This window comes from Palaemon carinicauda, chromosome 6 (assembly GCF_036898095.1).
Source record: "Palaemon carinicauda isolate YSFRI2023 chromosome 6, ASM3689809v2, whole genome shotgun sequence".
NCBI lineage: Eukaryota > Metazoa > Arthropoda > Malacostraca > Decapoda > Palaemonidae > Palaemon > Palaemon carinicauda.
In genome coordinates, this window is record NC_090730.1 from 68210948 (window position 1) to 68227892 (window position 16945).

The 16945-nt window shown below is 35.1% G+C and overlaps 1 protein-coding gene across 1 annotated transcript in view; it reads right to left on the bottom strand.

The window, feature by feature from the left end:
• Positions 1 to 15872: 15872 nt before the first annotated feature.
• The window catches only part of LOC137642119 (dr1-associated corepressor homolog), a 2031-nt gene continuing 958 nt past the window's right edge, over positions 15873 to 16945 (bottom strand). Inside the window, exons 2-3 of the mRNA XM_068374669.1 lie at positions 16659 to 16945; positions 15873 to 16179 (exon numbers count right to left, since the gene is read on the bottom strand). The exon at positions 16659 to 16945 is cut by the window's right edge and continues 713 nt beyond it. Coding sequence (XP_068230770.1) covers positions 16038 to 16179; positions 16659 to 16945 — 429 coding nt within the window. The 3' untranslated portion in view covers positions 15873 to 16037. The remainder of the gene's footprint in view (positions 16180 to 16658) is intronic.

Sequence of the window (16945 nt, forward strand, 5' to 3'; positions counted from 1 at the left end):
AATCAGGAAAAACGAGTAAACTGCGTCCTTGAGTAACCGAATACTTTAATGAAATGAATTGCTATTTCATCAAGGACAGCAACGACAAATACATACTTTCGGATTTCGTTAGAGGCCATATGTGCGTTTGTTCTTTTAAACAAGCACAATCAAACCTCTTGGGGTAAAGAATATTCCTAAAAGTCAATCATTAGATTAGCAGGAAAAGTTCCTCCAGAGCCAACAGTTTTTGAACCTCTCTCTTGTAACGAATATCCATCAATGGTCTAAAAAAAATATTCAATAGTTACAATACATAAAGTTAACCATACGGTAGCAGATAGATATTATAACTGTGATTAAATTTTTCGTTCTTTATAATTATAAAGAACGAAAAATTTAATCACAGTTAATAAATTACTTGCTCAGATTATAATCTGAGCAAGTAATTTATTAACGGTAATGATTTAGCAAAAAAAAAAAAAAAAAAAGAAAAAAAAGAAAAAAAAAATGAAAATAAGAAACCAGTAAATGCAGTAGCAATCGTTATTGTTATTATAATCATAACATTTGACGTTGATTACTGAGCTCATATTCAAATGTTAATTTTTATTATTTATGTATATGCATTACAAATCTCTGATTTTTGGCCCATGAATGTAAATATAAATTGATAATTGATAAATTTATTCTTCTACTGCCATCCACAAGGCACTAGAACAGTTGGAAGACCCAGACCTACATGTCTGAGGACTATGAAGCGTGAAGTAGGAGATGATGAATGGAGAAGTATTGATTTAAAAGCTCAAGATAGAGAAGACTGGCGAAATCTAACCAATGTCCTTTGCATTAATAGGCGTAAGAGGAGATGATGATGATGATGATGATGATAGATTCATTTCTGAAATTTTTCATGATCTATAAGCACAAGTCGCTAACTTAATAAATAATCATTTAACTAACACATTCAACACAGTAACGTGAAGGGTGTCCATCCTCCCGTTGATGGTAAGCATAAGGGTCTCCAGAGAGAATCAAAATATTTGCACAATATTTGGACTTTGTGCTAAAAATTGAATCGAGTAAGGGTTACATGTTGAAGGCTTCCTTTCACAATGCTGTTGCAAAATTATATTGACGTCAAAAATATGGAATGGTTTTTATCGGGGGTGGGGGGGGGGGGGTTGTTTGTGGGGGGAGGGAGGGGGGGGGGGTGGCGGTGGTTGCCTAAGGGTCATGTCAACGTTTATATCAAATATCAAAGGTATCGGGAACTCTTTGTTTGACGATACAAGTTTCCCCTTCAATTAGAAACAACTGTAATTTGAAATTTGCTCTTTGTGAAACAACAATTCTTGCATAATTCCTGTTTGGATTACATCCTTTCAAAGCCTTCAGCTTTTTCCCCACAACTCTACAAAGTAATTTCATTTCTAAAAATACTTATCTGCTTTTTCCTCGAGGAATAAAAAAGGAAAATTATGCTTTACGGAGATTAAGAACACATGCCTACTTCCACTGTTTCATTCCCTTTGCTATAATATTGTGGGACACTTTTTTTTTTTTTTTAGGAAGTTTTACTGACATACACCTCGTGTCGTGAGGTTACATAGTTAAGGGTTGCAGAGAATATAACACTTCTTTAAAGTGCTATATTTGTGAGGTTAGGAACGGTTACATTATTTCCCAAAGAAGCCATATTTGCATACTTATGAGAGTGTACGCTCGTAAAGTTAGGACATTCTACTGTACAACCTAGTCCTTCTTTAGAATGCCATATTCCTGTGGGTTCAGAGATAATTTATTCTCTTATATGAGACGTTAAGGATATAGCTGTTCTTTAATATAATCAGAATATGATTCTATTTGAAAGAGTTATGGTTCAAGGTAAAGAGAAGTTAGGACTTAGGACCTTTCTTTTATTGATGCAACTATTCTGGAAAGATTCTTGACAATACGGTTAAGTGAGAATATTCCTTCTAAACGTCATACCTGATGATAGTCGAAACTAGAACAAGTTAAAGAATGGCAATATATTTTCTTTAAAGAATCTTGCTTGTATGGCGAGGAGAGTATATAGTACTTCATTAAAGTGTCATGGTCGTTAGGTCAAGAGAAGTTATAGCCTATCTTTCGACTGCTATTTCCGTAAGGTTAGGAGAGTGTATAAACTCATTTGTAAATACCATGATCGTTTATAGTATTTCTTTAAAGGCACTATGCCTGCAAGAAATGCTGTGGCGCCATGATCTTTGGACTTGACCATATTCACTACTGGTTGGGTAAAGCCCCTGTGTAATAAAACTTCTGTAACATTGGTTACTACATACAACTACACATAATGTTTATTAGCAGCGCATAAAAACACTATATATATATATATATATATATATATATATATATATATATGTATATATAATATATATATACATATATATATGTGTATATATATATTATATATGTATATATATATATATATATATATATATATATATATATATATATATATATATACACACACACACACACACACACATATATATATATATATATATATATATATATATATATATATATATATATATATATATAAAGGAATTCAACATAATCTATTATCTATCTTTTCAATCTATTTATCCTCTCGTCTTAACTCTTAGCATTTCGGAAATATCAACTCTTTGTCATCATTTTTTTTCCATATGACAAAATCACCTCATATTCTGATGCATACCTTTATTATACTTACCTTTTTATACTTTTCACAAAACATATGCTACGCATATAATTAATCTTAACATCTTCAATATATTTTTAATCCATAAAAATGTATAACAGTTCCTTTATACATTCCTACCTTGGATTCTACAGACCTTTTGCCATCATATATCATATATAATTCATATTGACATTCACCATCACATCTTCCTTGTTAATTCACTTTCATTATCAAACTCTTGTTCACATCTAATCAGAACTTTCTTCTCTTGCAGAATTTTTCAAACTCTTTTACAAGCTTTTGCAGTTTCTCTCCAGTGCCCCAAATCAGCATAGTATCATATGCAAACATCAACCATTCCACCTAACACTCATAATTCTTTTATATGACACAACTTTCTCTGATTTATCGCATCCAATGTCTATATTAATATCATTACTAGCTAAGCTACAACCTTAATTGCAAAAGCTGGATGCTCTAAGTCTAGGAACTCCAACAGGAAAAAATAACCCAGTAAGGAAAAAAAATAAGGATATAAATACACTGCATATCAGAAGTAATGAATAAACAGTAAGCAATATTTTGAGATCAGTAACAACATTAGCATAGATATGCCATATATAAACTAGGAAGACAGACCTATGTCAGCCTGATCAACATAAAAACATTCACTCCAAGTTTCACCTTTTAAAGCTCCTTCGATTCAACTGCCTGATTAGGAAGATCATTCCACAATCTAGTTACAGCTGGAATAAAACTTCTAGAATACTATATAGTATTGAATATTATGATGGAAAAAGCAAGACTGTTAGAACTAACTGCATAGTTAGTACTACGTACAGGATAGTACAATCGAAGAAGATCAAAATACAAAGGTTCGTCACCATTATGAAAAATATTATGCAACTTGCATACAGACCTGACTGAACGACAGTGCCAGAGATTAATATTAAGATTAGGAATGAAAAATTAAATAGACCCCAAGTTTTTTTAGCAACTTAAGATAAGGGAATTCTAATAGAAATAAGGTAAAATGAGAGCATTAAAAAAAATCAGTGGAGATTGATTATCGGAAATCTTAGAAACTTTCTAAATACGCTAATTTTTTGAGTAATTGAAGAAGAAACAGACCGAATGTGGTTTTCAAAACTAATTCTGCAATAAAAAATCAAATAATTTTTTAAAGGTGTTGTATAAAGGAACGTCAATGCAGAGATTTGGATATTGAGGAGGCACTTTCCTCGACCAACTTACAATCATACTTTGAATTTTGTTAAGGTTCAACTTCATGCCCCACAATCTGCACCATGTACTAATTTTATCTAGATCTCTATCAACTGATTCAATAACCCAAAATCTACATTCAGGCGATGGAAAGGATATAAAGAGAGTACCATCATCTGCATATGTGACGAGCTTGTTTTCTAGGCCACATCACATATCTTGTGTATAGAGTACGAAAAGTAATGGGTCAAGAACACTACCCTGAGGAAAACCAGATGTCACAGTTCTACAACTGACCAACTACCCGTTGAGATACTACCACTAGAGAGTTATTGGGTGCTTTGACTGTCCTCAAACACTTGACAACACGATATTACCAAACAGTTCTTCGCTCAAGGGGTTAACTACTGCACTGTATTAATTCAGAGACTACTTTCCTATTGGTGAAGGTAAAAAAGACTCCATAGCAATGGTAAGCCGCTCTTCTTGGAAAACTCTTTGCAACCCATTATATAAAAATTCAATAATGACGCTATGAAGAAACCCGCCTACTCCTAACTGTTTGAGTTTGAAAACAAGGGCCTCATGACTCCTACGGAGAAGGGCACCACTAAAATCAAGGCTAATAATACGAACTTCCTGACCACAATCTACAGATCTCTGTGTAAAATTGGAACTTGTAAGAATAGCATCACATGCCTCAAGGCCTTTGCAAAAATTAAATTGTAAACTAGGGAATAATTATTATCTTCACCCTACCTATTTCAAACGTTTACGAAAGGATGTTTAAAACTTTAGATAATATGGAAGTCAAGGAAATTGACTGTAATCTGCAGCGATAGAGCTACACAAACACATTTACCAACAAGTGCAAAAAAAGGCCTTTTCTTAGTAATTTACAGAAAGTAGCAGACCACTTAGGAGCGAATAAATCAGCGGTATCTATAAAAAACAAACGAAAAAATACCATTTGGATTTCAACCTCCGTAAGTATCAAGATCCATGAAGAATGTCTTAATTTCACGGGACCGAAAATTTAAACTAGTTAGTTTATCCTCAGGGGAAAAGAATGAAGAAAAATTAGTTTCTCATTATTCTGCTTACTTGTCAACACATCAGCCAAAACGGTTGCCTTATCCTTTGGACAATGAGATACAGAGCCATCTGGCTTAAATAAAGGAGGACCTGTTATGACTAAAACAAAGTTTGCAGATTTAAGGGTAGCACATTACTTATGTTCCTGGATTATATCGGAAAGGGTTTCTTTTATCGTCAAATTGTATTAATTCTCAGTTAAAGAATAAAGGAAAAAAAAAATGGCTGAAGAAGTAGATGGTGGAAATTGTATGTATAAATTTCACGTTGAGATTTCTATAACTATCACAACAACAGTGACATCAATAACAATAATTATAAAATGAAGAATAATAATCAAGATAATAGTAATATAGTACCCAGAATACTGCAATTTATGCAGTACACATACGCGGATATCACACACACACACACACACACACGCACACACACACACACACATATATATATATATGTGTGTATATATATGTGTGTATATATATATATATATATATATATATATATATATATATATATATATATATATATATATATAGTATATGCTTAGATAAACGACAATAAGAATAGTAAATACAAAATCTTACGTGTACTCTCTATCTCTCTTTCTCTCTCTCTCTGTCTGAAGGAAGGAAGTTTTATGGGAGGCAGATAGAAGGTTTGGCCGATTATCTTCGATTTTGGCGAAGGCAAAAATATATGATCTGACACCAAGAACATTAAAATAAGACATGTTTTTGCAGTTTTATTGTGAAATATAACATTTCTGTATATTCAATGGCATCCATCTTTGAAAAAAGTGGCTGCCATTTTGAATATTTAAGTGGGAAACAGGTTTTATCAAAACAGCAATCCTCCAAGTGCCTCTCGATGTTGGTAAAAAGGTTCGAGCACTCTTCCCCCCCCCCCATCCCCCCCAAGGACTCTCTCGGTCCCCTCTTGGGACATTATCAAAGTACTCGACTCCTTGAAGAAGCCTCCTTTCGAACCCCTGAATCAGATTACGGATAGCAAACTGACCCTAAAGACGGTGTTCCTCCTCGCCCTGGCCTCGGCTAAGAGAGTAGGCGAGCTCCACGGGCTATCTAATGATGTCTCCTACTACCAAGGTTGGAAGGAGTTGTGCTTCAGGTTCATCCCTTCCTTTGGCAAAGACAAAGAACCCAGCAGTAGTTCACACCTGTTTTGACGAGTTTTCCATTCCGGCCATCCCCAGGTCTAATGACCCAGAGGACCTGTATATATATATATATATATATATATATATATATATATATATATATATATATATATATATATATATATATATATATATATATATATATGTTTGTATATATACATATACATATATATATATATATATATATATATATTATTATTAAATGCTAAGCTATAACCCTAGCTGGAAAAGCAGGATGCTATAAGCCCAGGGGCCCCAACAGGGTAAATAGCCCAGTGAGGAAAGGAAATAAGGAAAAATAAAATATTTTAAGAATAGTAACAACATTAAAATAAATATTTCCTAAATAAACTATAGAAGCTTTAACAAAACAAGAGGAAGAGAAACTAGATAGAACAGTGTGCCCAAGTGTACCCTCAAGTAAGAGAACTCTAACCCAAGACAGTGGAAGACCATGGTACAGAGGCTATAGCACTACCCAAGACTAGAGAACAATGGTTTGATTTTGGAGTGTCCTTCTCCTAGAAGAGCAGCTTACCATAGCTGAAGAGTCTTTTCTACCCTTACCAAGAGGAAAGTAGACACTGAACAATTAGATTGCAGTAGTTAACCCCTTGGGTGAAGAAGAATTGTTTGGCAATCTCAGTGTTGTTAGGTGTAAGAGGACATAGGAGAATCTGTAAAGAATAGGCCAGACTATTCGTTGTCTGTGTAGGTAAAGGGAAAGAACTGTAACCAGAGAGAAGGGTCCTACGTAGTACTGTCTGGCCAGTCAAAGGACGCCATAACTCTCTAGCGGTAGTATATATATATATATATATATATATATATATATATATATATATATATATATATGTATGCATGTATATATATATTCTCCTATGTAAATTACGTATGACTTTCATCGTTAATTTCATTGTATTCTTCATTCAAGTCAGTATATGTAAATTTACGTTATTTTTAAGAATTAGGTTTTCATATCACGCAATTTTGTTACGAAGTCATACGTTAACTGTTTGAGAGTGTTATGTGACTATACAAGATAGGAACAAGAGCTTATGTAATATTCTTTTATATTTGTATGAGATATCACATCATGTTTATGACAGAATACACAATATCCCGTGTGCTTTGGAAAATTTGTGAAGAACCTAGTGATAGGATGTTATAAATTTTTTATTTCGAGGACAAAGGGTGGGCAGAGCTAGCTGACAGAGAGTCACCTTGCTGTGCGTGATAGTTGCTAGGAAACCCAGGACTTGTCTCCCTGCTGCATGAGTAAGCGTTCGCAAGAGCAATACTTGGTAACTTTAATGCCCTGGCCCAGCCCCATGCTTCCAGACCTCTGTTCTGGAACATTCTGGGAGTAGCTAAGTTTCTTATAAAGGCAACCCCTAGGGTTGCATAGATAGATAGAGATTTCCAGCCTTAAAACAGCAATCTTCCCCTCTCTCTCACTCTCGCATGCAGCTCAGTGTATTGTTTTCAAAGTGTTCAATGACATATCAAAGATTTGGCTTGAGGAGTCTTTGTAATCATAGTGAGTACTTATAAATTATCTTAGAGTTTTTGTAAACGTCCCTGTATTAAGTTGATAGGTTTTAGTATTTTGGTCTGGTTATCTATTTTCATTATGTGTCAGACTTCAGTATTGTATTCAGATTTAATTTCAAGTGAAACAAGTGATTGTATAATTTTCATAAGTGTTATTTCTTTTTCTTAGTCTAAGGTTTATTCAGATACTATAGTTCAAGTCAAGTTATTATATAATTTTCAGATTGTAATATATTTGTCTCGATCTAAGTTTTGTTCAGACTTAATATATCGAATGATTTATTTTATTTTTATGTAAATTCTTTCAAAGTGTAGAAATTTATATAAAATATATTTATTTTTGTAAAGAGTGTATTATTCCAATCACAATTGTTTAAAATAGTATTCGCTTGTATCCTGTTAAATAAATGTATTAAGTGATACTTTTGAATAATTCTTAAGAATAATTACCCAATTTTGTTTGAGTGTACTTAAGAGACCTTTGGATATTCAGTGTTTTATATATTGTTGTCTGGGAGTTATTTAACTGTCTCAGAGTTCATGGATTAATATTTCCAAGTGTAACAGACTTAATGTAAAAGCATGCAGGCGAGTTTGGAATTCGAGATGTGGATTAGCTTATCAGCCGTAATATATATATTTTATTATATGTGTGGTTCCCAGTCACGAGCCATAGTATAACACATTTTTGGTGCCTAGACCCGTGAGCCATCATATAGGTATATATATATATAAATATATATATATATATATATATATATATATATATATATATATATATATACATATATATATATATATATATATATATATATATATATATATATATATATATATATATATATATATATATATTGTTACGCACCTGTGCTTGTGTGTCCGGCCTTCCTTAAGGAACTCTGGGGATTAACAAAAGGAGAATAATCGTAAGGTCACCAGTCGGCAATAAGGCAAGGAATACCGACAAAAATTAAATATATTTACAATATAATTTGATAAAAAAATTAATGAAAAGGGGAGCAGAGCAGATAACTATATTCTAAGTAAGCCATGATGTGCTTCACGGGGAGTTGGATTGTCACGTGCTCAAGTAGAGTTGGATTCTCTTAACCTGCTCACGTGGAATTATTAGTAGGCCGAGGAAGATTTTCAGCACCACAATCTCATTCCCTGGAAAGGGGAACTAATTAAATTACTAACCGATCACTTACGTCTACAGGCTGGGAACACGATGAGGTCATGTGGTTAAAACTTTTAAGCAAATGAAATGAAAGTGCAAAGCTTAGGGATTTAAACACTACACGTGGGAAACAACACTGTCACAGGGTGATTTAATTAAGGTTAGGAGCAACGGCACACGTGGTTGGGACATAAGGCTCTGATAGCAAAGGTTCAGTGGGTAAGATCTTTCGTTAAAGGATAAAAGCAAAACAAAAAGGGATGTGATAAGGAAGGCATGGAAGGCTGGGTAAGGATGATGAGGATCTCAATATACAGACACCTTACCTTGATAAAAAGGACTCTGTTTTCTCCCTTGTGGAGAACGTGTCACAGGTCCTGCCTCTCTTAGTCTTGAAAGTGAAGAGAGGTGATGGTACTCTCACGGCGGTTGATCAGCGAAGACCCGATGTCCAGCTGCTCCAAAGTCGACTAAACCCCCTTTTGCCCCAATTGGGGGACGGGTAATTGGCCTGACCGCTGTCCCATTGGTCATCGGCCTTTGTGACGTCTCCTGTCCTCCCCCATCAATAGGCCTCGTGACTTCTCCCGGACTTCTTTTGTGGCAGCGTTGAGCGGCCACATGCTTTGAAGATGTCTGGAAGTAGACCTCAGGGGAGTAGGGGGGTATAGGATGGTTGGACTGGTGGCGCAATGACCGCCAGGAATAACAGGCCCCCATTTTAGCAGAGATTTTGTCCTAAAACAGGACAAGAATTCTGCAAGCAAGGTCTGAAGCCACTAGCCTTAATGACTCCTCCCTCAGTGAGTCTCACCACGATAATAAATCAATTTCTAAGCTGCAACTAGGGTCATAATTTTACTTTATTTTGATAGTGCCACATAGAGTACGTATGCTGGCTGTGAGACAACAACTAAAAAATTAAATGGTTAAAGTTAAGTGACCTAGTGCAGTGAAAGGCATGAAAATGGAAGCAAATGGAGAAATCATGTGCAAAAATATAAAATAAATACATAAAAATACATTAAATGCAAATAATGATGCCAAGATGGCTCCTCAAGTTTATCTACTGGGGAGACACCAAGGACAATTAACATTTTTTCTTACAACCTAGATTAACCTACTGACTATGGCTACATTATGAACATGGCACTGTGCATTGGGCACTAATACCGGGAGAACACATGTGCTACTCTCTCATCTGAGCTCCTTAGGCATTTCACCTTCCAGTTGTAGTTCTGGAGGTCTATGCCCCACCTCATGAGCCCTTTATTCCTATTACGTAGCTCAGTCAAGTAGGTTAGAGGGTTATGGTCCGTTAGGAATGTCAGTGGGAACTCGTGGTCCGCATGATTGGCATTGGCACACCTAGTTGTCACAGCTTCGAGGCAGCGCGTGAAATGATTGATCATTGTTAATCGAAAATGATTTCTGCGCTTACTCCAGGTCAGGTAACCTACATACACCACCACCACACAATGAAAAGGAATAATTATTCTAGCTTCGTCCGAGTAGGCAGGTGCCCTGTAGTCTTCCAGCCTCTCGTCCAAAAGCTGGAATCTGATGAGCTCTGTCTAGCTCCTCGGGGTCTATGAGCTAATGGGTGGTTCTCCCTTTGCCTCCTATGAGACTTCTGGCATGGGGCTGGAAATAGCCCTATCCCCTGTGGTGGGAAGCAGCACACCTTCACCAGAATTAACTTCTGGCGTATGAAGCTCAGACTCACTGCTGGAGGAAGAAGACTCTTGGGCCTCCTCACTTAGCCAAGCTACCTCACCGAGGTCAATGTTACCTAGCCAGTCGTCCTCCCTGGCAAGTGGCATCCTCAAAGTTTTGGGCTCTGGCTTGTCAACCTTCATGCACCTGAGGGGAACTCGCTGTACGTCTCTCAGGAGGCCTTGATCCAACGTTGAGTTGTAGCCCTCATGTCCGAGATAGCTCACTGCCCATAGTCTGCACTTCTTGCCGAGCTCGGACGTGGTCACCTTCAGTTCCACTGTAGGGAGTTCCTTGGTGACTCCTTCAATGCACTGGACCTCTTTGCAGTTGTCCTGCTGGACTTTGGCACCTTTGGGTTGAGGGGGCGAGTTATGGAGCTGTGCTAATCGGGCGTTTATTTCCCGCTTCTTTAATTCCTACTCTCCTGCTCTTTCTCTCGCAATCCGCATCCATTCTTGCTCCGTTCTTCTCCGGGCATTGGCTTCATCCGCGAGTTCCCTCATATACCTTCACAATGCCTCTCCCTCATAGCCTTGTCGTTATGCCAAATCCGCAAACGCACTGATTTCAGCAGCAGTCATTTTGCTAATTTCTTGTGAAGACAGTGACCAGATCAAACTCAACAGCACAAGGTACGATGTTGAACATGCAACAAATTACACGGATGGGAAAGACGCTCTAGCCTACGCAAGAGTCTCACGGACAAAAGGATAAAGATGGAGCTGGGCAAAATACACCATGGCTGTGAAAAATACCTCTCAGGAAAGACCTGTCACCAAATAGTAAGCCTTGCAGGTAATTGAACAGGAACCTAACTTGAAAAACAGGGAGCATGCCAATGGGTGGGTGCGTAGGCTGCCTGGTTGCAATGCGTCTAAAACAAGTAACGATATATATATAAATTTGCTAGACAATAAAAAATGGAATCATAACTATGGGTGACCCTCTAGCTACACATGAAGATACTGGAATCACAACTATGGGTGACCCTCTATGCTAGTCATAAAAAAATGGAATCACAGCTATGGGCGAACCTCTATGCTAGTCATAAAAAAATGGAATCACAGCTATGGGCGAACCTCTATGCTAGTCATAAAAAATTGGAATCACAACTATGGGTGAACCTTTATGCTAGTCATAAAAAATTAAATCACAATTATGGGTGAACCTCCATGCTAGTCATGAAAATAAGGGAATCACATCTATGGGTGAACCTCTAAGCCAGTCATAAAAATATTGAAATCACAACTATGGGTAACCCTCTATGCTAGTCATAAAAAAAATAGAATGACGATGTGTGACCCTCTGTGCTAGTCATAAAAAAATGGAATCTCCATGACGTCTGACCCTCTCTACCAGTCATAAAATAATGGAATCTCCACGATGTGTGACCCTCTATGCTAGTCATGAAAAAAATGGAAACACAACTATGGGTGAACCTCTATGCTAGTCATAAAAAAATGGAATCACAACTATAGGTGAACCTCTATGCTAGTCAAAAAAAAAAAATTGTAATCACAACTATGGGTTAACCTCTACGCTAGTCATAAAAAAAATGGAATCACACCTATGAGGGAGCTTCAATACTTGACATAAAAAAAAAAAAACAATGGAATCACACCTATGAGGGAGCTTCAATACTTGACATAAATAAAAATGGAATCACACCTATGAGGGATCCTCTATGCTAAACATAAAAAAAGCAATCACACCTATGAGGGATCCTCTATGCTAGACAAAAAAAAATAATTTTGTAGCAACGGCACATGTGGTCAGGACATAAGGCTTGGATAACAAAGGTTCAGTGGGTAGGATTTTTTGTTAAAGGATACAAGGAAAAAAATGGGATGTGATAAGGAAGGGATAGAAGGCTGGGTAAGGATGATGAGGATCTCAATATACAGACACCTTACCTTGATAAAAGGGACTCTGTTTTCTCCTTTGTGGAGAACGTGTCACAGGTCCTGCCTCCCTTTAGTCTTGAGAGCGAAGAGAGGAGATGGTACTCTCACGGCGGTTGATCAGCGAGGACCCGATGCCCAGCCGCTCCCAGGTCGACTAAACCCACTTTTACCCCAATTAGGGGTGGGGGTAATTGGCCTGACCGCTGTCCCATTGGTCATCGGCCTTTGTGACGTCTCCTGACACCCCCCATCAATAGGCCTTGTGACTTCTCCCAGACCTCCTTTGGGGCAGCACTGAGCGGCCACGTGCTTTGAAGATGTCTGGAATGAGACCTCAGGGGAGTAGGGGTGTCTACGATGGTTGGACTGGTGGTGAGGCTCTAGGTAGGGTCCCAATGCTCGTGGCATTTCGACTGGTCCTTGCTGGCGGGGTCTTTTGTTTGAAAAAATTGTGGCGCAATGACCGCCAGGAATAACAATATATATATATATATATATATATATATATATATATATATATATATATATATATATATATATATATATATATATATATACATGTCTATGTATATATATATATATATATATATATATATATATATATATATATATATAAACATATATATGTGTGTGTATGTGTTTACTACATATATATATATATATATATATATATATTTATATATATATATATATATATATATATATATATATATATATATATATACTGTGATATCCCCATATGTTGTACATATGCTAACATATCTGATTTGTCTAAAGTTTATTTTTCCATTTTCTTTGTAAATACATCACCTTATTTCAGCGCCATCTTCATTCCATTCTTCTCATTATCTTTTGTTTACACTCGCCTTCCTGCTGTAAATCATCCCTGTTTTCTTACCTTACATGTTATAAGGTAACCCCAAATTTATTGTTTTGTTAGAATACATTGTTCTCACCACGAGAGTCATCTACCTTACTCACCCATTCACTTTGCATTGCTTATTATTGTTGTTTTGAAGTGCTTTTTCATTGTTTTGTTTAACGTAAGATTAAAGTTTTGTTTATAACATAGTTTATTGTTCCTGTCCTCCAATTATCCTGCTATTGGTGCTTCTGTTGTCTGCAACCAGCTTTAAGAAGATACATTTGATCATAATCAACAATCTTATACACTCGTAATAAGAAACAAGTGAATTTGGAAGTCTACCCATATGACTTCTATTTTGTTGTGTGAAGAGAACTACCGCCCATTTTAAAGGGGTAATTGTTTGCACAGTGGTTCGTCACATAATAGTTGGGGGCCTGTCCGGGATCTGATGTGCGATATGATTCATCAAATTTATATAAAGTGATTGAATCGTGAAAGAACAGTTCCAGTGATTATGAACAGTATCGAGTGTTGTGTTGTGGCGTACCAAGGATAAAGGACGACAGTAATAATTCCAAGGTAAGGTAGATGTCTCGTCTCCCTCTCATTAGACATTTATGTATAATATATGTCTGGGTAGTCATTTGGTTGTAAGAGGAACAAGTCACGCTTAATATAGTTAAGACTTAGGTATGCTGATTGTCCAGCTTCTAAACCACCTTTATTAATTGAAGATACCCCCAGTAGGTAGCTTTTAAAGTTTCGCCTACTCAAATCTCGTATCCCAGAGATTTCTCATAAAAAAAAATCTGAAGCCCTAAGATTTTGCCATTTCTTAAAATCGCCATTCAAAAGTGATATTTAGGAAATCAAGTCAAATTTCATTATATGTGATTTACTAAATTAAGTTTCATTATAAGTGAAATTTCCTCCATCTCTATTTCATTATGAAGTGATTTATTTTGTTATATGAATTTCGTAAGTGAAATTAGCCAATTTCCAATTTCGGAGATTTTCGTAATTCCAATCGTTATTTCTAGTCAGGAAATTAACTTGTATATTGTTCTATTTTGTTGTGTGAAGAGAACTACCGCCCATTTTAAAGGGGTAATTATTTGCACAGTGGTTCGTCACATAATAATATATATATATATACATATATATAGATATAAATACATATATATATATATATATATATATATATATATATATATATATATATATATATATATATATATATATATATATATATATATATATATATATATATATATATATATATATATATATATATATATATATATATATATATATATATGTGTGTGTGTGTGTCTGTGTGTGTGCGTATTCTACTGTATATATACTGTATTTGTATATATATATATATATATATATATATATATATATATATATATATACAGTATATGTGTAAATATATATATATATATATATATATATATATATATATATATATATATATACATATATATATATATGTATTTATATCTATATATATGTATATATATATATATATATATATATATATATATATATATATATATATATATATATATGTAGTAAACACATACACACACATATATATGTTTATATATATATATATACATACATATACATGTATATATATATATATATATATATATATATATATATATATATATATATATATATATATATATATTGTTATTCCTGGCGGTCATTGCGCCACAATTTTTTCAAACAAAAGACCCCGCCAGCAAGGACCAATCGAAATGCCACGAGCATTGGGACCCTACCTAGAGCCTCACCACCAGTCCAACCATCGTAGACACCCCTACTCCCCTGAGGTCTCATTCCAGACATCTTCAAAGCACGTGGCCGCTCAGTGCTGCCCCAAAGGAAGTCTGGGAGAAGTCACAAGGCCTATATATATATATATATATATATATATATATATATATATATATATATATATATATATGTATATATACTGTATGTATATATATATATATATATATATATATATATATATATATATAATGAAGGAAAGACCGAGGTAGAATTGTCAAAAAGCAAATATTAGAATCTATAAATGAAATATCTCATTGTATATCATCCGTTTCAGTAACCTAAAGATTAAACTTCCTTGGCTGAACAATATTACTTTCCACGCCACTAAATCTCAGAAAAACATTCAGAATTAATGTGGTATCCAATTGAAGTTGGTTATCCATCACAGCACCCTGTTATGGATCAAGAACATTTTGTTTTCTGCTATGATACAGCACATTTCAAACAATAAAATCTGATAATTTATTAATTTTTTCTCCAATTAAAACTATAGCACAAAGATCCTATTTACTGGATAATGAATATTCATTGTATGTATAATTGATTTTCCTTTCTGCTGTAGTTACCATTTCGTAAAAGATGTAGGAAAGGAGAAGAAAACTCTCATGGTTTCTGATACACTATAATTACATTATTAAATTACATTGGTACTGATGATGATATATCTGTCGTGAGAGCAGCCACGCTATTATCAAATAATTGGAAACATCCATATGATTTCTGCTTTTGTTGGAGTATTTACAGTTCATTTGATACTGAACTTGAACCGCTTGTTAGAAAGCCTTGTCTTCGAAGCGCCCAAATTGTTCGTTTCTGAAGTAGAAGTTGGCTGCCTCCTGGCAAGGGGTTGCGTCGTACTCCTTCTTACAGGTCAACTCGTTCTGGTCGAAGACGGTGCCTTCGCCACACATGAAGCTTCGTCGGGGAAAGAGAGAAGCAACAAGATGATATATTTTAAGGCAAATATATGCATAAAAATATTACAAAAATGCGGAAAATTATCATGACCTTACATAAAATTCCTAGTTGCCTTGCAATCAGGTTTTTATTCCCGCATTAGGTATGTTATAACTGAAAAGGTTGTTTCCACGAATATAAATTACGATTACAAATAAACTTTTTAAGATTCAATTTAGGTGGTTTTTGTTTTTCAGTGATAAATTAAATACTTTGAAGTATTATGATAATTTCTTACTAAATTGAAAGACTTTTTTCTACTATTTCAAGTTTCAACTCCTTTGGACTAAATATGGAGTAATAAATCCTATTTACTCTTCCAATCGAAAATATCTAAATCTTTGGGACAACAACATTGAAGGGCATAACTGCCTGGATAAAAATAAATTACGGATTATATCAAAAGTATTTTTCACTTCAATATACGAAGAACTTACCTATACTGGTAATTCTGAACCTGTCCATCAGAGAAAAGATAAGGATTGCAGACATGGAAGACACGGCAGGAGTTTTGCTGGTCAGCATAATATCCATAAGGTCTGTCAGCACAGGTAAAGGAAGTGGAGATGCTTCCAAGTAAGGCACTGGCTCCAGAGGGAAGGTTCAAGGGTTCGAAAACTCCGTTAGATTCTTCATTAAAGTCACTGAAAGATGAACCTGATCGAAGCTGAGCAACGGACTGAGACCGACTTCCACTTGAGAATCGGTTGTTGTCATTGGAACG